We start from the raw sequence: 27367 nt of genomic DNA on the forward strand, positions 1-27367 counted from the left end.
TGTTCGATCTCAATTTCTTCTTTCCTCTTCCATTTGATTGCAAAGAAAATCTTTCCCTATCCATATCTTCTCAAGTGGCTGGTAGGGATGGACTACGGGTCTACACACCCATTTATTACCTGCTTAGCCTGGGTTCCTGACCCGACTACAACCTCTCATCCTCGTGTTTCACAGGCAGGGTGATTCGTCAATGTGTGTGCCATCCCTCAAATGGACATTAAGCCGGGTGTCCCTTTTGTTATCATTAACTGGTGGATATTAAAGATCCCATGGTGGTGTCCTTTGCCAAAGGTGAGTTATTTCCTGGTCAAATTACAAATTACTACCCTGACTATCTGCTGGGAAGGCAATGGCAAACCACCCAGAATAACCCTTGCCAAGCAGCCAAGAACCTGCTTTCAGCAGAGCACACAATCAATCAATCTTCTCAAGGTCTTTCTTTTTTTTTTTCACTCACAATTGTTGTCTTTTCTAATTGTCTCGTCTCTTGATGGTGTGGGCATCTGGGGTGGATGTTGTTCCTCCATTTCGGTATTTCCCTTTCCTTTTTCCACCTCTTTCAAATTTCTACATTCTGTCACTACCTATATCTTTCTTCTAATCACACACTCTGTGCACCTCAAATTAGGCACTCATCAGTGTGAACCTTTACGCATGCATTACACTTAGTTTTGCCACGGTTTCTGTGATTTGTTTTAAGGTCAAATCAATCCTGTCTGATTGTAAGCTTATTCAGATTCATTGGAAGAACGGAAAAAAGCATTAACTAATATAATATCCCTTTTGGGTTCAGAGAAAGATGGCTTCATTAGAAAATGGACATACTACGCTTCACACACAATGGGCACAGGTTCGGTGCATCAGGCTCGATGGATACAAAATGGCTTCTCAATGCAATTGCCCCTACTCCTCGTATATTAGGACTCGATGTCATCCTCCCGTCCCCTTGCTTCCATTCTTCCCCACACCAAGTATTCCTCCAACTCTAATTCTGTTGTGTACTTCTACCCGGTAGTTGGTGTATTTCCCCACTTTCCACTGTTTTGTTCTGTGTTCTTGCACTTCCATGAACCTCGACTTTGCACACAAAAAAGAAGACATAGATATTACCAGGTCATTTTTACAACGCTAAATACCAAAAAAAGAAAATATTTCACCAAAAAGGTGTTGCATAAATCTTGTGAATGATCATTTGAAATTTAGCTAAAATTTAGATTGCAATAAAAAAAAAATTCCCTTAAAGAAAATAAAATAAATTTGATCACCTCCTTGAATCATTTCCGAAGAAATATGTCACATCTGCAAGCAATTGCGTGATATTTAATGTCATGGATACTATATTTTTAAAGGATTTGTTATAAATACATCTTCTGTTGCGTGGTCATTTGTTGTGCGTTTTGCGTTGGGGTTGTCAAGCAGTGAGAAACAAAGTTTTGTTCATTGTGGGATACATCGCATGGAGAAAACTAGAAAGGGAACTCACTGGAGTGCATACCTCCGCCAGGCTGAACGGTTTATGGTTTGTATGCCACCGATATAATTTCAAATCGAATCAATTCGTCCTTGTCACACACCCAACCTTTCCGACAAGTTTCGTCCGAATCCGTCCATAACTTTTTGAAATATCGTACTCACAAACAGACAGAGAGACAGGCAGGTAGACAGACAGACAAGGGTGAAAACATAACCTCCGTCCACCTTCTGTGGCAGAAGTAATGAAGTGAAAGAGTTTTATTGTTCATACTTATTACTGACATGAATTCCGCACAAAAAAAATTAAGTTTAAAGTGTTTTGAAAGGATGACAAATGTTTTTAAGCACAAGTGTTGTTCGTAGTTTAAAAGGAGAAGTCAAAAACGAGGTGCATGGGAATTGTTAACAATGAAACAGCAACAGGCAGCGAAAGAAAGAAAAAGGTAGAACCTGATTGGTTATAGTGTCCAGAGTCCAGACTCTTGAGGAATTCCCAGAACTTGCAGTCTGACAACTGCAAGGTTATTGCACTCACTTACTGTCAATCACAAGGGCCCTTGGCTGTGTGTCATGCTGAACTCTAGCATTAAAATATATAACCTAATTTTAACTTGTTTTGTAAACTTGAGTTTTTTTTATTTTACAACATTCTTGTTGTAGCAGACACAAAGAAAGGAGGTGGGTCTGCAGGTAGAAGAAGAAGAGGTTAGAACAATGGATGGAATCCAAAGAACATTGACCGAGGTATGCTAATTGCCATGGGAAGCAAGGAGAGGCTGACGTTTTTGGTGTTAACCCTTTAGGACAAATCCTTTTTTTGCTCTGATGAAGGGTTAACACCCGAAACGTCAGCCTCTCCTTGCTTCCCAGGTTGGTGAGCATACCTCAATTAGCGTCCCATTGATTTCATCCACTGTTTTACCTGTTTCCCAATGCAGATCTGCACTCGTTTTCATTCTACAGAAGACGTTAAGGTTAGAAATTAGATCTTGAATAGATAGCTCGAAGATGACATGAAATTGGAGTGGTATGCAAAATTGAGGTTCTGTGGGGAAGAATTGGATATGTGGAAACATGGAGACAATTCCAAAGGTTGAAAAAGATGGGGAGGGGGACGTTGGGATGGGGTAGGTGAGCAGTGATCCTGTAAGGTTAAAAAGGGTAGATTTACTCATGTTAACAATGCGGATGTCACATGGTTGGGCTTAGCAGGGATTGAGGATCTGAAATTTTGGCAGATATATGTACAATCAAATCCTATTGTCAATCCTTTTAAAGATCGAATTTGAAATTTTAATGGAAAACTCAAGAACAAGGCATTTCATTGGTCAATAAAAGAAACTGAAGATTGCTTACCAGCACATTGTTTACAGATGACAACTAGCATGTTGATGGAGGCCCAGTCAGGGAAGGGAGCTCCGCAGTCGGCACAAAAACCGTTTGATTTGTTCGCCCACACTTGTTCAGCCACCTCCATACTGGAGAGTGCTTCAGATGTGGCTTCTGATAACGCAGTGAGCCACTCATCTCGCTCTGCTTCACTCTCTGCCACAAAACTGTGATACCAGCAAGCAAAAGTGAAGGCAGATGTAAGCATCACTTGAAAACTGAAAAAAAAATTAGGACCACACATCCTGAAGCTCACCTGGATCAGGAGCAACAGTCACTCAAACACCCTGCAGACCTCCTTAGACCCTGATAAATTTTTAAATGCCGCGACAAACTTTGGTACATCACGGGTGATGAATGTTGTGGTCGAGTTTCATCGAAATTGTGTGTGTAGTTTCTGAGAAGAGAGCAAATGCCTATTTGGGGGGGGGGGGCTCAAACACATCAAAAGACCCACCCAGACCCTGTTTTTTAATGCCATGAACAAATTTTGGTACATCAAGGGTGATGAAGAAGGTTGTGGTCAAGTTTCATCGAAATTGTGTGTGTAGTTTCTGAGAAGACAGCAAATACATATTTTAGGGAATCAAACTCCCACCGCCCCCAATCTCCACGTAGACCTATTTCATGATTGCTGATTTTGATGCAGTCAGTACACTTTGGTACATCATGAGTAATGAAGGTTATGGCCAAGTTTCATGAAAATTGTGTGTGTAGTTTCAGAGAAAAGAGCAAATACCTATTTGGGGGGGGGGGTCAAGCTGCCCCCCACCATATATCCCTTTAATGAGCACCGATTTTGATGCAGTCAACACACCTTCGTTAGGCATCAGATATGAAGCTTGTGGCCAAGTTTAATCAAAATTGTGTGTTTGGTCCAAGCGATAACTTGACTGAAGTGTTTACAGACTCACTCACTCAGCTCGATCGCATAAGCTCACTTGACTAAAGTTCAGGTGAGCAAACAAGGACATTCACTTTCTACTAAAATGTGAAAATAATCAGTTCAAGTCTAAAAAAAAAACTCAAATCTTGTCCCTTGAGTGAACTGATATGAACATATCGTAATATTGACGTCTCCCGTCCAGTTCACAAAGTGTTTCGTTTTCTTTTAAAGTTTCTGCTATTTCAAAATGACCTTTCACATTCAAACAAAAATTTCATCTATTGTTGCATCAAAGTATATTTTATCATGGAAAATGAGTAAAAATATAACTGCAGATCAGAAATGAAAGTCAAAATAAAGGTTTCATTTCCCATTGTGTTGTCGTCAGGATCAGCACGTCACAACAATGACATTTATCTTTGTTCCATGTTCGAATTATTTAATTTACTTCACTAATCAAACGAAGAGTTACATTTTGAGAATTTTAAAGGGTGTAATCAAACATGTATGCTTCATAATACAATTTAGGCATTACCTGGAAACACCTGGTTTAATACATTATCCGTGAAGGAAATCATTTTCTGACCTCAGCTTCATCTAACCTTCGACATTTTTCAAGACATTTGCTGAGAACCTCATTAGATTACCATCAGATCTCACGAGAATTTGGTAAGGGTCACTTTCATTGAAACAAAGGGTCAGTTTTGGTGGTCTAATATATTGGCTTGTACGGAGGGGGTGTCCTGAAAGTGGCTTTACCCCCTCCCTGGAAAAGTATTCATTCTTAAACTCTTAATATATAGGTTTTGTTGTGCAGTACTTAAAACAATTAATCAGTCATTGTAGCTTATGCCACGGCTGGGGAGGCGGTGGGGAAGCAGTTTTTCTGACATGAGTGGAATTTTATTTATCTTCTATATATCCATGTATTCAGTAAATTGTAGCCTTAAAAGACAAAGAAAAATCAAACTTTTCCAGCATTGGATGCACGGATGGACTTGTATTTAAAATCTCTGGATATTGTTTAAGTGTCGTGTACTTAAATGTTATGCCCTGTTTGAGGCAACCATGCCAGGAGCAAGAGGCATGACTTTTTGAAGATGAGTTAATCCTCTGGAGTCGTGCTTTTAATAACTGCAGATTCAAGCTCGGAGACAACGATAATTGAAAGTTGTTTGGGATACGATGGTGACTTGCACAGCTGGGAATACAGGAGCGATTTCCAATGTATCCAAGCACAAATTCATAACCCTAACATTTCATCAAAAACATGACCATCGATAGTGAATAAAATGTCTGATTTGCTCTGATTGCTTATTCCCAGCTTATCAAAATTTCTCATGGAGAGTCATAATTTAGCAACGTGGGTATACTTAAGTTCGTTCTTTAAGGGAATTTGACGCCACTCGAAACGCCAACTCCCTTAGGGAGCATTGGCAAGTCGCCCCTCACCGCCTCATGGTGGGGGAGGGGGGGGTGGGGGGGAGTAGGGGAGGGTTTACCCAGAATATGCAAAATTTGGTAGAGATAGGGTGAAAATCATGTCATTCCCCTCCCCCTCAGATCGTTGGGGGGAGAGATTGTTTTTTTTTGTGCCGATGATCTGGCCCTGGGTAAAGCCAACATGTATGCAAAATTTGGGGGAGATCAAGCTGGCTCTGTTTTTTCTATGATTTTCAGATGTACATACACACGTACATACATTCATTCATACATACAAATAATTGCCTTATTTATAATAGTATGTACAAGTTATGTATGTAAAAGGTAGAGAAGGGAGTGGGGGGGGGGGTGATCAATGACAATGCATATGATATATAAGTATGGGGGAGAGTAGGAGATGGGTGGAGGGAAATACCAGAGCACCATTTTTGTGCATTTATATTAGGAATAATAATTATTATTATTCAAATAACAAATAACATGAGGTCATTTACAAGGAACCTCAATGCAGGAGGATGCCATTAGGCCCATCAAAGCCTGTGCTATGGTTGCCAATCCAAGGTCATTTGTCCGTGTTTTATTCTTTTAAATGCTGAGTGTCAAACAAGGAAGCAGCACATACCATTTTAAAAGTCTTTGGTATGACTTAGTCAGCATTCGAACCACCAACATCCCAGACTCAGATAAGACTCTCCAACTATTATACCACCAAGTCTGGTTCATAGGATTGCATTTATTAAAACACAACCCTATGAACCGGACTCCAAGGCATAATGGTTTGGTTCCTTTGTTATTTTGACAGGATGCCATCTCACAGGCCTTATCGAGTGAAAGATGTCATGGGATCCACATGATTACAAAAGAAACAATGGTACAACTTCCTCTACATCAGAATGTCATGTGCCAACTTCCTCGTCAATGCATAATGCCCACTGAATATATGGCACTTGATGCCTGGAATGGGAAGAATCTTTTAGCTTCTTTGTTTCAATCATATTTCAGTATAAAGTCTACTATATATATGTATATATATATATATATATATATATATATATATATATATATATATATATATATATATATATATATATATATATATATATATATACATATACATATAAAAATAACTTTTAATGAAAAAGGCACTTCCAACCATGAAAACAACTAGATGTACCCTATGAATCCCGTAATAAACAAGCAAGAGCAGATCTGGTCTCAGGTGATATTTCACCCACTACCCAGCAGGCTTCCTCAGACCAATAAAACGAGTCCAGTTACTTTTTCATTTCGAAGTCTGCTAATACCAGCCCAACTTCAAAAGTTGACTGTAGCTACAGAAAAGAAAGAATCCACATCATACAAACCTGTTTGTCTGCATTGTTTCTCTCATTATGATGACTTACTATTCAAATGTAACATCACATTTTGATGATTTATTTCTTTACAAACAGAAACTTCATCCCGAGTGACAAATTACTCACTTGCGTTCAGTGAAAGGACTCGCACATTTGTAGTTTCAAACATGAACTTGTAATCTCAAACGATCAGAGGTCACAATAGATGAAAGCCCTTCCTTGCTTATAATCGTGGCAATCTCACAGTGGTTGTGCTGTGGTAAGCACCCTGGCAGATTATCCCAAAGATTGTGCTTTCAAATCTAGCCGAAGACCGTGGTATGAAGGATGTGGATTCGAAGCTTGTGCAAACTGAACGAATCTCTTGGGACTTAGTGTGACAAGTAGATTATTATCAACTTCGAGAAAAACACAGGTGGTTCATGAATGCAGAGAGAGGATGATATCCCTCCCACCAATTCTACATTTTGTGTTCAAAAGCCCTCAGGACAACTTGGTATTGACATTATAACACCCTCTTTGAAAGCAGAGCTCCAACACATTTTCTCTGTTGATATAATGGAGCTAACACGTACATTGCAATATATATATATATATATATATATATATATATATATATATATATATATATATATATATATATATATATATACACATCTATCCATCCTGTAAATATACATACATACTGTATGCCGGCACACCAACAGTATACAAATGCGTACACACCTACAGCACATAAATACCTACACACCTACATTAAACAAATGCCGACATACATACAGTGCACAAATGCCTATAAACATATACTATGTATGTTTATATACAACATGGATGGATGGATGTTTATATATATATATATATATATATATATATATATATATATATATATATATATATATATATATATATATATATACATATATACATATATATATATATATATATATATATATATATATATATATATATATTCTAATGAAAACTTCAAAATTGATCACTTGGCATATTAAATCACAAAAACCTTACAGTGTGGCCCAGCAAGGCAAAATATGGTTTCAGTTTATCCCAGTTTTTTCAAGTGCACAGTGTGTCCCAGAAAGAAAGTATCACATTGTGGAAATGGCCACTTTAAATTGCCCACCAAAAGTATGCTGAGATGGGCACTCCCACCCTCGCCCTCCGGGTAGGAGTTCCGATTCTAGTCCTCGTCGAGTGAAGAATTTTTAACCTCCGCCATCGAAGATGGACGGAGGTTACTGTTTTCACCCCTGTCTGTCTGTTTGTTTGTGAACAGTATTACGGAAAAACTCCTGGACGGATTTCGACGAAACTTGGTGTGGGGAATAGGTATGGTCCAAGGATCATGCCATTAGATTTTGGACTTGGTCCAAAGTCCAATATGGCCGCTATGGCGGCCATTTGAAAAAAATATTTGAATTTTTGTTTTTGCATTTCTACATATTTTAAGTGATTTCCAACCAAAAATAAATAAATTTGTTCGAGTAAAATAAAAACAGAAAATTTTGCAACTTTTTTCAACAACAATTTCGATTTTATTTGAAAAATATTTTAATATATATATATATATATATATATATATATATATATATATATATATATATATATTTGCATTTCTACATGTTTTAAGTGATTTCCAACCCCCCCAAAAAATTGTTACAGAAAAAAAATAAGAAATTTTGCAACTTTTTTTCAAAAAAATTTCGATTTTTTTTTTTTTTGGCATTTCTACATGCACGTCGGTCTCGTTTAGTGTATTCAATCGTGGTTCAGTAGAGTCTGATCCGTTTTGACCTACAATGAATAGGATATCAGGTTCACTTAAGTGACCCAGCAGTATTGGCGGCGGAGGTTTTGCACTCTACCGAGTGCTCCCCCTCTAGTTTTTCAATGTCTCTGATCTGAAATTTAAAACTCCACTGGCAAATGTCTCCAATTATATTTTTTACTTCGACATCAAATATACATGAACAATAAATTTAAACGTCATCATGAATGGAAAGAACATTGGTGAGATAAAATGAAAACAATAAAAAAGTATCTAAAAAAAAAAAAAAACCCACCTGAAAGTTTTCCAGGGAGTATTGATATCAAAACCTCGCTTGTCGACTGCTTTTGAGCTCGTGACGTTCATGTTGATGAAAGAAATGCCAATACAGCCTTTCATGTCCTGAACATCAGGCATATGATGGAAGAACATCAGCATGTAGGAGCTAACGAACAATTCACCATAAATTTCACAAAACAGTGTGTGTCGGCATTTGTGTACTGCAGGTTTGTGGGCATTTGTGTACTGTAGGTGTGGGCATTTGTGTACTGTAGGTGTGGGCATTTGTGTACTGTAGGTGTGGGCATTTGTGTACTGTATGTGTGGGCATTTGTGTACTGTATGTGTGGGCATTTGTGTACTGTATGTGTGGATATTTGTGTACTGTAGGTATGGGCATTTGTGTACTGTAGGTGTGGAGGCATTTGTGTACTGTATGTGTGAAGGCGTTTGTGTACTGTAGGTGTGGGCATTTGTGTACTGTAGGTGTGGGCATTTGTGTACTGTAGGTGAGGGCATTTGTGTACTGCAGGTGTGGGAGTTTGTGTACTGTAGGTGTGGGCGTTTGTGTACTGTAGGTGTGGGCGTTTGTGTACTGTAGGTGTGAAGGATTTGTGTACTGTATGTGTGAAGGCATTTGTGTACTGTATGTGTGAAGGCATTTGTGTACTGTATGTGTGGGCCCTTGTGTACTGTATGTGTGGATATTTGTGTACTGTCGGTGTGGGCATTTGTGTACTGTATGTGTGGGCATTTGTGTACTGTAGGTGTGAAGTCATTTGTGTACTGTATGTGTGAAGGCGTTTGTGTACTGTATGTGTGAAGGATTTGTGTACTGTAGGTGTGAAGGATTTGTGTACTGTATGTGTGGATATTTGTGTACTGTCGGTGTGGGCATTTGTGTACTGTATGTGTAGGCATTTGTGTATTGTCGGTGTGGGCATTTGTGTACTGTATGTGTGCGCATTTGTGTACTGTATGTGTGAAGGATTTGTGTACTGTATGTGTGAAGGATTTGTGTACTGTATGTGTGAAGGCATTTGTGTACTGTATGTGTGAAGGATTTGTGTACTGTAGGTGTGAAGGATTTGTGTACTGTATGTGTGAAGGCGTTTGTGTACTGTATGTGTGAAGGATTTGTGTACTGTAGGTGTGAAGGATTTGTGTACTGTATGTGTGAAGGCGTTTGTGTACTGTAGGTGTGAAGGCATTTGTGTACTGAATGTGTGAAGGCATTTGTGTACTGTATGTGTGAAGGCATTTGTGTACTGTAGGTGTGAAGGATTTGTGTACTGTAGGTGTGAAGGATTTGTGTACTGTATGTGTGAAGGCGTTTGTGTACTGTATGTGTGAAGGCGTTTGTGTACTGTATGTGTGAAGGCGTTTGTGTACTGTAGGTGTGAAGGCATTTGTGTACTGTATGTGTGAAGGATTTGTGTACTGTATGTGTGAAGGATTTGTGTACTGTAGGTGTGAAGGATTTGTGTACTGTATGTGTGAAGGCGTTTGTGTACTGTATGTGTGAAGGATTTGTGTACTGTAGGTGTGAAAGATTTGTGTACTGTATGTGTGAAGGCGTTTGTGTACTGTAGGTGTGAAGGATTTGTGTACTGTATGTGTGAAGGCGTTTGTGTACTGAATGTGTGGGCCCTTGTGTACTGTATGTGTGGGCCCTTGTGTACTGTATGTGTGGATATTTGTGTACTGTCGGTGTGGGCATTTGTGTACTGTATGTGTGGGCATTTGTGTACTGTATGTGTGAAGGCGTTTGTGTACTCTATGTGTGAAGGCGTTTGTGTACTGTATGTGTGAAGGCGTTTGTGTACTGTAGGTGTGAAGGATTTGTGTACTGTATGTGTGGGCCTTTGTGTACTGTATGTGTGCATATTTGTGTACTGTCGGTGTGGGCATTTGTGTACTGTATGTGTGGGCATTTGTGTACTGTATGTGTGAAGGATTTGTGTACTGTATGTGTGAAGGATTTGTGTACTGTAGGTGTGAAGGATTTGTGTACTGTATGTGTGAAGGCGTTTGTGTACTGTATGTGTGAAGGCGTTTGTGTACTGTAGGTGTGAAGGCGTTTGTGTACTGTATGTGTGAAGGATTTGTGTACTGTAGGTGTGAAGGATTTGTGTACTGTATGTGTGAAGGCGTTTGTGTACTGAATGTGTGAAGGCATTTGTGTACTGTAGGTGTGAAGGATTTGTGTACTGTATGTGTGAAGGCGTTTGTGTACTGTAGGTGTGAAGGATTTGTGTACTGTAGGTGTGAAGGCGTTTGTGTACTGAATGTGTGAAGGATTTGTGTACTGTAGGTGTGAAGGCATTTGTGTACTGTATGTGTGAAGGCATTTGTGTACTGTAGGTGTGAAGGATTTGTGTACTGTATGTGTGAAGGCATTTGTGTACTGTAGGTGTGAAGGATTTGTGTACTGTATGTGTGAAGGCATTTGTGTACTGTAGGTGTGAAGGATTTGTGTACTGTATGTGTGAAGGCGTTTGTGTACTGAATGTGTGAAGGCATTTGTGTACTGTAGGTGTGAAGGATTTGTGTACTGTATGTGTGAAGGCGTTTGTGTACTGTATGTGTGAAGGCATTTGTGTACTGTATGTGTGAAGGCGTTTGTGTACTGTATGTGTGAAGGCGTTTGTGTACTGTATGTGTGAAGGCATTTGTGTACTCTATGTGTGAAGGCGTTTGTGTACTGAATGTGTGGATATTTGTGTACTGTCAGTGTGGGCATTTGTGTACTGTCAGTGTGGGCATTTGTGTACTGTATGTGTGAAGGCATTTGTGTACTGAATGTGTGGATATTTGTGTACTGTATGTGTGGGCATTTGTGTACTGTATGTGTGGGCATTTGTGTACTGTCGGTGTGAAGGATTTGTGTACTGTATGTGTGAAGGCGTTTGTGTACTGTATGTGTGGATATTTGTGTACTGTAGGTGTGAAGGATTTGTGTACTGTATGTGTGGATATTTGTGTACTGTAGGTGTGAAGGATTTGTGTACTGTATGTGTGAAGGCATTTGTGTACTGTCGGTGTGGGCATTTGTGTACTGTATGTGTGAAGGATTTGTGTACTGTATGTGTGAAGGATTTGTGTACTGTATGTGTGGATATTTGTGTACTGTATGTGTGAAGGCGTTTGTGTACTGTAGGTGTGAAGGATTTGTGTACTGTATGTGTGAAGGCATTTGTGTACTGTCGGTGTGGGCATTTGTGTACTGTAGGTGTGAAGGATTTGTGTACTGTATGTGTGAAGGATTTGTGTACTGTATGTGTGGATATTTGTGTACTGTCGGTGTGGGCATTTGTGTACTGTATGTGTGTAAATTTTTGTGTAGGCGTTTGAGTACTGAAGGTGTGTCGAGGTTGTGTCGACGTTTTTGTCCTGCAGGTGTATAGATGTTTGCGTAAGCATTTATGTAATGTAGGTGTGTAGATGTATGTGTGGGCATTTGTGTAATGTAGGTGTGTAAGCAGTTGTGTCGATATTTTGTACTGTCGGTTTGTAGACATTTGTGTCGACGCTTGTGTCGACATTTGTGTCGAAGTTTGTGTAGACTTGTACCATGAACTGCGAAATATGAGATCATGATAAAGTAAGTGAAAGCCTGATTATATCAAGTCGAGTATGTTTGCAATGTTACTGTGCTGGAAAGAATTAAACTCTAAAGTTTGTTCCATGTTTCCATTTAAAAGTAGACATCAGCCAGACTAATTAGGGGATAAAAACATATAGCTGGGTAAATAAATCTTACAAACTACATTTGTAGTACAGGAGAGGAAGGGGTACGATGAACCATTAAGGTGTTTCCTATTTCTTATCTGCCCTGTGTTGGATCGTTGATTTCTGTCAATGTTATTTACTTACATTGTCCAAACACTGATTCATGGAATACAAAATGAAATATCATTAAATTTTACAACAGTGTACATTTTTATTGAATGACATGGTATACCCATACTCTTCTTAGAGCATCAAGGAACTTCAACAAGTTATGAAGATTGTTGGCTGAGAAAGTATACTGGGCAGGCCACCTGCAGTTCATCACAGGGTGCTTAAGGTTATGGTAGGAATCTGGAATTTGACCATAAAGGTGGCTGCACTACTCCTGCGAAAAGCACTGTGGAATGATTAATATCCTCCAGCAAATGCTCATCAAACCAGACACCCAGCTTATCATCCCTCCGAAGGACAGCGCACCAATGAAGAATTTGGGTGGCACTTTATTGTCAGGTCGGGAAATGAACCCAAACATCTCAAAGTGAGTGCATTACCTGTGATCTACATCTATATACCTTTTTAGCCCTGTGGAGTGCATATACATGTGTGTGTGTGTGTGTGTGTGTGTGTGTTTTGTATGTGCTTGTGGACTGTCCATACACTGTCATGAAAAAAAAAAAATATATATATATATATATATATATATATATATATATATATTTTGACCATTTATATTTTAGAGCTTCTCACCTCCAATTTCCTAAATATTAACTTTCTGGCCATAATCTCCCTTCATCATAATATCATTTTAGGTATACACTAGCAAAGTACCCACCCATGGGCGGGTACAGTTATCTGTTGAATGGCGTTGGTCCCGTCTCGATCGGATGAAATTGAGAAAGTGACGTTATCCGGTGACCTTGACCCCGTGACCTTTGACCTTGACTTTGACCTTGATCCCCTTAAGTCCGTTCCCAAGGATCACATATGCCAAGTTTCATCTCATTCTATCCAACGGTTTGGCCGTCTATAAAGGACAAACAAACATGAAAAATTGACGTTTTAGTCAATTTATGGCGTCATAACTCGAAAACCGGAAGTCGGAAGTGAATGTCGTCAATCAACTGTGACATTTAATTTTGATTATCTGTCGAATGGCGTTGGTCCCGTTTCGATCGGATGAAATTGAGAAATTGAAGTTACCCGGTGATCTTGACCCCTTGACCCCGTGACATTTGACCTTGAACTTGACCCCCCCCCCCCCCCATGTCTGTTCTCATGTCCCAAGGATCACTCATGCCAAGTTTCATCTCATTCCATCCAACGGTTCGGCCGCCTATAAAGGACGAACAAACAAACAAACAAACAAACAAACAAACACACATACATACAAACATATTCTATTTTTTTCAGTATAGTAGATATAGATTCTAGATTGCAGGTCATCTATACAAGAAGACAAAGAAAACTTGGGGGAAAAAACCCAGAGTGGAATGTTAATCCTTAAGCACAAATGTATGTATGTATGTATGTATGTATGTATGTATGTATGTATGTACCTGAGCTGACTTGTAAAGCCACAGTCTGCCATTACTGAGGGACACGTGCAGTCGGTGTCTGTATCCCCTGAGCTCGAGAGACCCACTACGTGTGGTGCCGCTGCCACTAGCCATGCTCAGCGCTGCCAGAGAGCTGGTCCGGTTCATCCTCATGAGCCTTTGAAGCATGTAACCCCAATCGTCACGCTCGGCTGTGGAACAAACAACTGAAATAATTCTTTTCACCTTGGATAAACTGTGTATTCCTGTGTAAGAACTAGGAATCTTCATCCTCATCAACCAGTGTTATGCATTGGGGATTTTAACAATAATGTTCATGACAGTGATGTTCTATCATTCCAGACTGAAAACGATAGCAATCTCTCCATGCTGCATTTGCATTCAGCCCAATGACATTTAGTTGGAGAGAGTAAGGCTGCTTTTGATTGTATATACAAAGTTGAATATAAAAATGCTTTCAAATGTGACCTTAATTGCATTTTTTTTTTTAATGTTTTGTATTTGACCTTTTCAACCAACCCCAGGGCCCCCAGGAGTAGGGTTAAAATGATACCACTCTCACACCTTCTTTACCATGTGGTGATCATAAGTACCAAGTTTGGTAAATTGCTGCACAACAGTTTAGGAGGAGATAGTTTGACAGACTGACAGACAGACCCACATATCGAGCTGATTACAATACCCCCCCCCCCATTTTGTTTTGTTTTTTAAAAGCATGGGGATAATTAAAGATTAAAATGTTAAACTTCTTTAAACAAAAAGCTGTTTTGAATTGGGATCACTGAAAACAATAATTTAACAACCATTGTGGGCCCTTACATTATCAACTCTTCGTGTTCAGCTCAGAATAGAGGAAGATAAACAGCCATTCATGCTGACAGCTACCTAATCGCTAAACAAACAGACAGAATTCCCAGGCCTTTCATTAGGCGCTTCTGGCCATAGTGTGCCATTTCAAAAAGTTTCAAAGCATTTCTCTACACTCGTCATGGCCTTTTTGATGATGTGAAGGACAGTGTATCACAGACTAAATCAATTCCTCCATATTGGTTATTGTAAGCATCGAACGCTGCATGGAACTTCTGAAACTTTTTTGTGTGCAGTGTTGAAGCTCATGGAGGAGCTCAAACACAGAATGGATCAGGACATAATGTAACCAAAAGAACAGTAGAAGGAGAGTGGGGTGATGGGGGAGAACACACCAACATCAGGGTTGAGAGATAAAATAGAGGGAGGCTTGGAGAAATGAGGGATATCGGGAACAATGAGGGCAAGGGGAGGATATAGGGTATGAACAAGATGGATACAGTTGCAAACTCTCGTGGAAGGAAAAAAACGGGAAAAAGCAGAAATGGAACAAAAAATACAAAATTTAAAATGTAGGGAAGGGATTGGAGTAATTATATATATATATATATATATATATATATATATATATATATATATATATATATATATATATATATATATATATATATATATATACATACATATATAGTGAGTCAAAAGTAGTGCCCAATTCCTGTTTTTTCAGCTGTCAGATTCTTTCTGGGAATCATGTTGTTAATAATTGTCTTGCAGATTATTAATTTCGTATTTTTTTTTTATTTTGTTTTGCAGGTTATTGCTGCGAGTTTGCAAAGTTACTGAATTTGCACCAAATTGAACCATGAATTACCTTTCAATGAATCAACGCATTGCAGCCATGAAGCATTACCACAAATGTAATGAACAACCAACGATGGCGGCACGCCGTTTGGCACAGGAATTCGATATTAACCCACCTCAGGGAAGAAACATACGATTGATTGTCGAGAAATTTGAAGCAACAGGGTCGGCAACTACTGTAAAGAAGTCCGGTCATCCGAAAACGGCAACGAATGTAGCTAAGGCTGAAGAAGCCATCAGAAGACTGGAACAAAGTCCGCAAAAGTCAACTTGCTGTTTATCTGCAGAGTTGGAAGTGAGCCAATCAAGTGTTATCCGTATCCTTCACCAGAAAAAAATGGAAACCTTACATTCCACGCTTACTGCATGCCCTTCATGATGGAGATGACGACCGCAGTCTTCAATTTTGCGAAGAGTTCTTAGCGAAACTTCACGAATAGGACACAATGCGAGACAACATCTGGTGGTCAGATGAGGCATGTTTTTAGCTTAATGGCACAATTAACAGACACAATTGTGTCTACTGGGCTGTGAATAACCCAAGAGTGACAGTTGAGAAGGAGGTAAATTTACCTGGAGTGACAGTTTGGGCAGCCATTTCTCCATTAGGGATAATTGGACCCTTTTTCTTTGAGGGATCTGTCACTGCAGAAATTTACCGGGATATGCTGCAAACCTTCTTTTGGCGAAGGGTACAAGATCAGGACTGTTATTTCCAGCATGATGGAGCTCCACCTCATTATGGACGTTATGTTCGTCAGTGGCTTGATGAAAACTTTCCCAGAAAATGGATTGGCCGCCGCGGTCCGATCGAGTGGTCGGCACGCTCCCCAGACCTTACACCTCCAGATTTATTTCTTTGGGGGCTCATGAAAGACCTTGTTTATCGTGAAAAGCCTCGTACCATTCAGGAATTGAAGGCTCAAATCACTGCAAAGTTTGAGGAAATTGATATCAAACTCTGCAGACGTATGTGCCGCTCTGAGCCTGCTCGGCTGCAATTGTGCATCAATCACGAGGGAGGGCACTTTGAAAATTGCAAGTAAAACAGCTTGGTACAGTTCCGTAATAATTTTTTCTTGAATAAATGCTTAAGGGGCTGTCACACCTTGACGTTTTACCCAGCGTATGGCAAGGTCTCAAAATGTATGTAAAACGCTGGTGTACGCTGAACTATTGATGTTTTTTTTTAAGTTTTGGGCGTATAATAACGTGTTGGATGTACGCATAACGTATTAGTAAGGTACAGAGAACGTTTCAATCATATTGAGATTACTTATACCAAAGAATGCTGAGCGTGTTGCCGGCGTTCACAACCTATGCCCAACGATAGTCTAACTTATGCATAGCGCGCGACAGCGTATCGCCTATGATTATGTGGCGTAGGCTATTCATAGGCTGCGGCTCGACAATTCAAATCATAACCGCACTAGACATCAAAGTGTGAAGCCGCTGTCACACCTTGACGTTTTAGCCAGCGTATGCTGACGTATGAAAAATTTGCCAAACCAAGCTGGCACACGTCGAATACGTTATGGGTAAGTTTTTTTTTCCATTAAGAGCACACTGGCATACGTCGTAGTATGCTGGCATACGACGTAGTACGCTGGCATGCGTCGAGAAATTTTCAGCATGTTGAAAATTTCTCGACGTACTCGGCGTATGACACATGCTCCGCATACGCTGGCCATAAGTTGTAGGCACGTTACGCGATCGTTGACACACGTCGACACACGTTACTTGTACGTTACTCATAAGTCGAAACACGTCGAGGTAATGGTTAGCGTCAGTCTTCCAGATTCCCTGGTTTTTTTTTTCTTCGGTATGACGGTGATGTTGACACTTCGATTTCTATTGCGGTTATGATTTAAATCGTTGAGCGGCAGCCTCTTAATTACATTACATTATAACCGCACTAGAAATCGAAGTGTTAACATCACCGTCATACCGAAGAAAAAAAAACAAAAAAAAAAAACAGGGAGTCTGGAACACTGACGCTAAACATTACCTCGACGTGTTTCGACTTATGAGTAACGTACAAGTAACGTGTGTGGACGTGTGTCAACGATCGTGTAACGTGCCTACAACTTATGGCCAGCATTATGCGGAACGTGCGAGTCATACGCTGGCATATGTCGAAAAATTTCAAGCATGGAAAATTTGTCTAACAGCTTGGCGTACTACGACGAATGCCAGCATGCTACGACATATGCCAGCATACTACAACGTATGCCAGCATGCTCTTAAGGTATACAAACTTATCCATAACGTATTCGACGTGTGCCAGCGTTTTAGCCAAATTTTCATACGTCAGGCATACGCTGGCTAAATCGTCAAGATGTGACAGGGCCTTTAGATAAACATGTTATTCATTTATTTCTACCTTTTTGTACACTGGAATACAAATGGCAAACAAACAATCAACTGACAGAAATCGGGCACTACTTCTGACTCACCCTGTATATATTGTTACAGGCTGGGGGGCGGCCGCCAACCGACAGCTCTGAACAGAGCCGCAAGTCGAGTCGGTCCGACCGATCGCCCTGAATATAGATCGCCGCCCGGATAACTCCGAGCGATGGGTCCTTGTGCAAAAACCGAAATACGCCAATCGGCAGATCACGTGGGGTAGGGTCGATTGCCAATCTTCAATTTACCTAAATACCCACGTGATCCAACTACCGGGGTATTCCACCCTCGACAGATCTCGTACGGAACAAACCGCCGAGGCGAGCTTGTCCGTGCGCAATTCTGAGCGGTGTAATCGCCGAGGACCGTCGGTCCAAATGTCCCCTATTATGGCAAACCAACGGCTTTCTAACTCCCAACACACGAAATGTTCAGTCAATGAGGGAATGGACGAAACGAGCAGATTTACATTCACACAAGGACATTTATTATAATAAAACACGTATGCAATTAAATAAGGCAAAACACGTATGCAATTTTACAAGCAACAAAAGCACGACAAAAGAACTACAACCATCTATAAGCAATTACTAATGTACAGTCACACAGTTTTACTTACGGGACTCGGCGCCACAACATTCATTCGAAAGAAAAGCAGGAAGAAGACCCCATCAAAGGCAATGGGGTCAGACTGGACCTCTTGGGTCTTTATGGCGTGGGACTTGGCAAACCGAACGAGTCCCACGAGACCGTTGCAGGTTACCTGCACCTTCGTGGTGTTTGGCTTGGGCGACCCACGACGTCCCGTTCCCACAGCAGCAAGCGTAGCCGCGGTCGAGCTCGGGTCTTCCATGTGGCAGGCGAGCTCTCTCCGGCTCTCTCCACATGAACGCGCTTGGGCGACCCGCGATGCTCCTTCCCCATGGCAGCTAGCGTAGCCATGGTCGAGCTCGGGCCTTCCGTGTGGCAGGCGAGCTCTCTCCGGCTCTCTCCACACGAACGCGCTTGGGCGACCCGCGATGCTCCTTCCCCACGGCAGCTAGCGTAGCCGTGGTCGAGCTCGGGCCTATCGTGTGGCAGGCGAGCTCTCTCCGGCTCTCTCCACATGAACGCGCGGTTTGCGCGACACAGCAGGCAAGGCTGCGCCTCCAGCTCACGTCTCCTTCACGACGCCCGGACTTCCACGCAGCTCCTTGGCTTCTGGCTTCCTCCCGACTCCCCAACTGCTGAAGCAAAAAGCTTACTCCTCCCACGGGACTCAGAACGGGACTTCTTCATGAACTCTGCCACGGGACTCAGCCCTACCACGGGACTCCCATGAACTCTTTCGGGACTCTTTTTGGACTCTATTTGAACAAAGAAAAGATGTCCTCTTTATCCTTTGCACCCCCTCCCCATCACCCGGCATGACTCATGCCCTCGTGATCCACTCCCCGATCAACCACGGGTGGGGGGGGGGGGGGGAAGTTGTTGACGTCACCGCAGGGTTCTTCTTCCTTTTTGCAGAAGAGGGGGAGGGACGTCTCCATTGTTTCGTTCCCTCACTATTAAATCGATCCGCAGCGCATCTAAATCGATCTCTGAACATTTAAACAATGGAAGGTGAGCTATCTAGGGAACATGCACTTATCGACATCGCTGACTAAGGGAACCTGTATGTTGTGTGCAATGGAATTCCAAATTCGCTAATATATATATATATATATATATATATATATATATATATATATATATATATATATATATATATATATATATATATATATATATATATATATATATATATATATATATACATACATATATACATGTCCAAATAAATATATATACATATATATATATATATATATATATATATATATATATATATATATATATATATATATATATATATATATTGTTGTGGTTCTCACCGTGCCGGCGTGCGGGCGACCGCTTTTAGCTAATTCGCGGCCGTACGTGCCCACCGACCATGGCAATCCTAATCGCAGCTTTCGGATCAACGCCGAAATCCAGCTTCGGGTGTGTTTTTAACCACACCGTAAATCGGCCAACTCTTCTGTCCACGCGCGACAGAGTTGATCGCCGAATTGTCGATTTACCTAAGTATTCGCTCAGACAGAAATGCCGGGGATTTACACCTCGACGGGACCCGTACGGACACGAGCTGCTTTACGCAGCTCGCCCCGTTTGCGATTGCTGAGTGGTTTATTATCGCCAAGCCCCGTCGGACTTGATTATCTTATCGGCTATTAAAAGCCAGCTTTTATCCCGAACACAATTACGGCAGCATCCCTTCAATGGAGGAAGGGATGCAACGAGCAGCTAAATATTCAAACAATGACATTTATTTTACATGCATGCAGTCAATGAAGCAATGGGGATAAGGGACAAGACACGAGCAAAAAGACCTACAGCCGATCTATTTATTACGTAATGTACAGGCACACTTAACAGTTCTACTTAGCGGACAAGGTGCCACAGACTTCCATGCAAAACCCCCAGAAAAGAACAAAACCCGGGCTTGTAAGCCTTTAATACTTGCTCGGAGCCGGGTTGACCGGAAGGCTCTGAGAGACCGAGCAGGCTACCTGCCACCCTCTTGGTGACTCGCTGGGCGACCCTCGATGCCTCTGCCCGAACTCGTCTCGACTCCAACAACGCCTTCAAATGGTGCCTCCAACGGCGAACCGGCTGGCGACTCCTCTCCGGCTCCAACTCGACCAACTCCAACCAACTGCTCCCGCTCTCCACACCGATTCCACCGATGTCCTTCCCAATTCTCTCACAACCGCCAACAACTCACATGGCATCGACCCACGCCTCCTTTTATCGCTCCGGGCGCTCGCTCCCAAGGGGATGGCCGTGGTGGGCTTTTTCCACCCCAAAGCAGTGTCCTCCTTTACTTCACCTTTGAACCCTCATTTTTGCAGGAACCACCCCGATCAAAGGCAAACGTGGTCGATGGATGCTCTGGTAGTTGTTATTGTCTTTGTTGTCGTTTGTGGAGATGATGCTGGTGGAAAGATGGCGTAAAGATGGCGTTGTTTGTGGAGATGATACTGGCGGAATGTTGTTTGTTTTAAAAGAATGATAGAAAAGAATAACGGCTAACTCAAAGATGCACAGCCCGGCACATGAATAATTCCCATTAGACATCGGTGGGGAAATCTATTCTGGACACACACTTATCGACATAACTAATCTTTGGGGAACCTGAATGGTGTTCTGTAAATTTCCACAACCGTAACAATATGCACACACATATCTACATATATATATATATATATATATATATATATATATATATATATATATATATATATATATATATATATATATGTTTATCTTCTTCTTCTTCTTCTTCTTCTTCTTCTTCTTCTTCTTCTTCTTCTTCTTCTTTCAGCTGCTCCCGTTAGGGGTCGCCTCAGCGGATCATCCGTTATGATCCGCATTATGATTTGGCACAGGTTTTACGCTGGATGCCCTCCTGACGCAACCCTGGTCGCCTCTTACGACACAGGGATATGGTACACCTATTTTAACCGGGGCATACACCGGGCCCAGTACACTGGTACTCATTTCGCCAACATCGGAAGGATGACAGGCTGAGTCAACCTCCTGGTGTGTATTAATTCAAGCCGCCAACGGGGCTTGAACTCAGGGCCTTTTGGATCCAAGCCGCTACCCTAACCACTACGCCACCACCAGGCTATCTACATATATATATATATATATATATATATATATATATATATATATATATATATATATATATATATATATATATATATATATATATTTATACACCAGACACACACACACACACACACACACAAACACACACACACACACACACACACACACACACACACACACACACACACACACACACACACACACACACAAACACTAAAGTTATTGTTAATAATAAACCCCAAAAGTGTCCAAAATCATGTCGATCACTCAGCCTATCAATTGGATTCAACGCAAGTCATACGTTCGTGCAATCGTGGTCAAACAGACTTGCCAATAAACTATCCGCAAGGATCATTTGTGGTTATACTTTTGTACCAGAGGTTGCATGTATGAAAATAAACCTTTATCAAGAAAGAAAGAATAAATAAATAAATATGTATAATGTGGGAAAATTACGCACTCAGACTGGGAATCGAACCCAGGTCCTCTGGTGAACCATAACAGTGCTCTTTCGCCTTCCTGCAAACATAATGCCCAGAGGACCTGGGTTCGATTCCCAGTCTGGGTGTGTAATTTTCCCACATTATACCTTTATTTGTTTCCTGTTCATTTATGATTAAATAAATAAATAACATTCAAGGCTTCGGTCACTCCAATTTGCAAAGAAACATAAATTCTTACCCACAGAGCTGGCTCGAAATGTGAATGTTCGAACGGTCGTCACAACATGGAACTTGCTATCACCTGTTCCCACCATTACTTGTTTGATTGCAGACAGAGGAATAACACCTTTTGCAAATATCTCCTGCAAACACAATGCTCAATTTTACCCCTCCACATGTGTCACTCTTAGTGCTAAATCAAAAATCTCGACACAATTATATGTGACTCAATAATGGACAATGCCATAATGTGATATCACTTGCTGACCTAACAGGCTGCTCTCCTTACCACCAGGATTGACATCAGCTGAGAGCAGGGCCCAAGACATCAGGCCATCAGACGAGAAACACCCCCCCCCCCCAACTCAAAAAAATATAACATATTCCCTTTCTTACATTTTTCTAGGCTTCATGGCAGAGCTTGTGCATTTGTCACAAGTAACAAGAAGATGCCAGTGTACTTTAACATCAATTACCTGAACATCAGAAGATGATCAATTATAGTATACTAGATGACCCGTGAACCCGTTGGGTTCCCGTTGTGACAGCGGTTGATGAAAAAAAGTATTTTCAAGAAAAAAAAATAAAAAAGATAGGTCCAGCGAACTATACTGCTGAGGTTGTTTGCATTGATCAAATTTTCCTGAAGAGTACTTCACTGAATCGGGAATTGATTTTTTAATATTTTTTTTCGTTGCCCGTTTTTAACGAAACTTGATACTGCACACCGCAGGAGAATGGTGAGTAAGTTTGCCCTGTCGTGTACCGTTTTGGCTGTATTTTGGGAACATACATACGTACAAGATGAGAATTTTAGTAATATATAGATAGATGTGATCACGAACCAAGTTTCCCACCATCCTGTGCCATTGGTTCAGATGAAAATGGTAAATAGGTAAACTGGTTTTGTTTGAGCACATTCAAATTGTCTATAGTCATTAACAACTGTATGAATTGAAAATGCAGAAAGGATTCAGGTGAATCTTGGTCAATGGACAGGAAGTAGGTTTGGTACAGTAACCTCTTGATAGATATCTGTCCATCATCATCATAAGCAATATCATCATCATCCATACAAATAACATTATTTAACATTAGTAATATCATTACCAAGAGAACAAAAAAAAAAATTATGTTATCACTGATTTGTTCTGCTACACAAACTGAGCTCAACCAAATGACCCTGGTTTCCTTGAGCCCAGCTGATTGGGATGGGTGAATTCATCCAATCATAAACAACTCTGTACTACTAGCCTGTCATTTTATTGGAGAAAAATGCTCAGCCCACTCTGCAAGTCCAATCATTATGATGCAGTGAAAACTAACAATTCATTTATTTTGCAATGAGAGGCATCATTCAGAAAATTTACAGATTCGATGTCATTCTTTGCTTACTTTCATGTTCGACAAACTGAGCAGTTCAAAGAAAATTAATTTGTACATTTGAAGCTCCATCAACGAACGGGTGCCATTTTAACCGATCAAATCTCAAAGCAGAGTCCCAGGTGATTTCATACCTGCTCACTGTTGAAGTACTGCAAATGTTCTTTGTCCAATTTCACAAAGCGCTTCTGAAAAAGGCCGGCCTTCCTGCAAGAAGACAACAACACCAGCAATACGCTCACAAAATTATCCTCCCGATACTGATAAGAAGCACAGATCAGCATTGTTTGTAGATCCAGGGAATGTAGAGAAAATTATCAAAGGTCCCATATAATATGGGTTTTTCAACCTTGTCTTGAAACCAAAACATTGACCAATTGTTGTAAGCCTTCTTTATTTGTTTGCAATTCTCTGGTTAAATAAGGTGCAGGATCTTTCATTTGATCCTGTGTAGAATGTTAAATGAAGAATGAGAGTAGAGTAGGTAATTGATGTGTATGATGAAAAGAGATTTTGTTTGCAAACATGACGCTTAATGAATGGAAATAGATAGACTCATAGAGGAGAGCAATAAGATACATGAATCGAATCAGGAATAACAGTGAACCAAGTGGACCCTCGGTGATCTTTGAACCCCAGTTACCCCTGCGGTGCCTGTTTCTCCAACCAGCCAGTTTTCTCCAGATTGTCACCGACATCATCATTGCAGACGGCATATGTATCCTCTGGACTTGCACACTCGGTGTAGATCTCTTCGTCCTCGATGGTCCAGTTCTGCTTGTGCTCATCCACCATCTCATAAACATTTGGTTTTCGTCGCATCAAATCTTCCGTCGTTGTAGTCACCTCATAGGACGCACTTTCTTGGAACAACCTGTGAAAATAATGTTGCGTCACCAATCAAAAGCAAGATGAATTTAAATAATAATAATAATAATAATAATAATAATAATGATGAGAATAATCATAATTATAACAATCGAGCTTGTTTTCCTTGAGTTCTTTATTAGTTTTGGCACAACCCTTCACAAAGCACCCATTTTCTCTGAGAATCGCCAAAAACCAAAAATGATAGTCACAACCACGATGCACTTGAGAGATAACAGATAAAGAAACCTTCATTGTACCAAGGAAATAGCTGAACATTTGCTCTTCACAATCATCTCTTATTGGGCAAGCTCACATGTACGTACAAAATAATATTTTGCTTGCAGCATCCACCCAACAAAGGCTGTGTGAGAAGCGGAAACGCACTTGAGAATACAAATCGATATAAAGTTTGGAGCAGATGGATATGGACAGCCCCGTTATTGAGCAGGGACATCTCCTGCTCGTTGCAAAGCCACACACAACAAACACGTTTCCTCTACAAGGTAAGCTCGCCGTGAATGCAAGTGCAGAGGGGTCTATCCCCTCATCAATACTCACCTTTTAAACATCTTCATCTTTAAAGACCCAGTGAAAGCTCTGCTTCATCTCAGCATTCAGTGCATAATGGTTTTCATCCGACCTTTAGGAACCACGACTTGCGTGTTTATTCGATAAACATTCAGGCCGCAGCCAGGCCACAGTTTCTTTCTCCCGAATTCGAGTCTCTCGAGCCGAGGTAATGGGAACCATTCACTGACTAGAAGTCCTGACTATTTGATGAGGCAAGCGTCGTATTTCCTGTAATTTTACCCATGGGCTGTGGAATCCAAAGGCCACACAATTTAGCAATCAATCCTTGCTCCAAACAAAGCCGTCGGTGATTTTCAGCTGAATAACATGAGAAATTACTCAGCTGTACTTTCATATGGTTTTTTTTTGCTTTGTCCAAATAGTGCATTTCATAAAAAATCAACTTGCACTTTTATATCCATCGCTAAGGAGTGCCATTCAATATTAAAGACCGCATGGTCTTTTGGGACGATTCAAAGGACTTCGTTTGATGGAAATGCTAACGAAGCCACAATTTTTCACAAAGGCCAGGTGTGCGGTTCAGTAACATATGAGGGGCCTTTCAAAGGCTTCTATGAATGGGATACTCACAATATTTTGAAATATGTCAACGTGTCTTTGGTTCATGAGTCAGTAATTGGTTCATGAGTCGGGAAGTGACCACTATATTCGTTATGGGTGTGTGTCTGTCTGTCTGTCTGTCCCGAGCATAGCTCCGTGGGTTTTGATCCGATCCTGACAAAATTTGGGTGGGAGGTTTATATCATGATCAAGTTGTGTTTTCTAGAGAATGGGCGTGGTGCACCCATTATGGGCGGAGCCACGCCCAAAAAACATGTTTTTAGGGGGTAGCCGATTTAAAGTTACATCTTCTCCAAGGGGGTTTGTCGAATTTGGCAGGGGTTTCGGTATTTGGTTAGCCCAATGGCACCTGCATAGCCCCACGGAGCTCGATTTTTCATTTTCGTCCCAAGGTCAAGGTCACAAGGTCACAAACTTAGAAAATGTCAAAAAAATCAATAAATTGGGCATCGAGCTCCTAGGGTTTTCAACTGTTTCGAATGAAAGTAGGTAGGCAAGTCGTGCTCATCGAGTACTACAACTTTCATCATTTACGTTTTTCCCGATTCCCGCCAGTTTGCCCGTGGCATCCCCTCGAAGGTAAAAAAAATAAAAAAAGCGAACCGTGTACATTGCTCGTGAACCATCGCCATCTCCAGACTTGTTTTCTTTATTTCCTCCACATATAAGTATATATAATTAATTCGATTTTCTATCCTATTAATTATGCATTGCAAAAATAAAACTTGGCATTTCTTGTGCCACTGCATGTATCTTGTTCATGTAACTCTGAATACCCCTCATATGAATGCTCTTTGAACATTAATCTGCCAATTATAAGAGTTAAAGCAAGCTTCAAGATATTGATCAGGGAGATAAAATAGTTCCAGTTAATCTTCGAATTGGCAGATAGATCAGGTGGTGTGTGTGTTCCAACAGTGTTGTCTGGGTTTGATCCCAGGTGAGGTTTGACTTAACTAAGCACCGTCATTTTGTGGTAGTAGGACCACATCATCTCAGACATGCCATTCTATGGCTGTCTCGTCTGCATGTTGGTTGTGAGGATTAATGTTCTGATAAATATGACTACGACAACAACTACTACTACTGCTACTACTACTATAGTACTGTTCCTTTAACAGCCTCCATTATTCCAGCATTATTATATGGGGACATCCAGGGAATATTTTTGGCCTGTCTTTCACGTACCGGCTGGCCAAGCCTGATGTTTCACTAAAGGTGACTTGGACAGGAATTTGGAAGCTGGCCAGCAAGTGTGCTGGCAATTACTCACTCAAAGTTTGCAAAAGACATGACCATATCTTTAACATTCATCAATCACCAGTGCTACCAGATTGGTCCATCTAAAGGAAGTGAAACACTCATTCATGTAAAACATAGGGAAACAGTTTATATCTGGGTCCAGATTTGAACCCAAGCTAAAGAGCTCAAATGCAAATCGTTTCTATTGTAATAAAAAAAAAAATCGTAGGCCATTGTATTCCAGTACTCTGACCAAGCTTCCTCTTTGGGGATAGATAGCTCTGCAGTTGTCACACCTGGTATTAGGTGTGATTGCTTTGATGTGCTACATACCTGCCATCATTGTCGATGTCATCATCTTCACTAATGAGACTGCATGAGCT

The 27367-nt window shown here is 40.8% G+C and overlaps 1 protein-coding gene across 10 annotated transcripts in view; it reads right to left on the reverse strand.

Annotated features, from left to right (window-relative positions):
- Positions 1–27367, reverse strand: part of LOC147018701 (arf-GAP with Rho-GAP domain, ANK repeat and PH domain-containing protein 1-like) — a 171062-nt gene that overhangs the window by 74650 nt on the left and 69045 nt on the right. For all 10 annotated transcript variants that reach the window (XM_085898650.1, XM_085898648.1, XM_085898644.1 and 7 more), the window contains 7 exons: positions 27318–27367; positions 24364–24594; positions 23855–23927; positions 22357–22480; positions 13900–14090; positions 8628–8734; positions 2830–3029 (listed from right to left, as the gene is read on the reverse strand). The exon at positions 27318–27367 is cut by the window's right edge and continues 24 nt beyond it. In XM_085898650.1, the coding sequence (XP_085754776.1) occupies positions 2830–3029; positions 8628–8734; positions 13900–14090; positions 22357–22480; positions 23855–23927; positions 24364–24594; positions 27318–27367 (976 nt within the window). The remainder of the gene's footprint in view (positions 1–2829; positions 3030–8627; positions 8735–13899; positions 14091–22356; positions 22481–23854; positions 23928–24363; positions 24595–27317) is intronic.

Source organism: Eptatretus burgeri, chromosome 10 (assembly GCF_056783735.1).
Source record: "Eptatretus burgeri isolate ZD-2024b chromosome 10, Ebu_testis_v1, whole genome shotgun sequence".
Taxonomy (NCBI): Eukaryota; Metazoa; Chordata; class Myxini; order Myxiniformes; family Myxinidae; genus Eptatretus; species Eptatretus burgeri.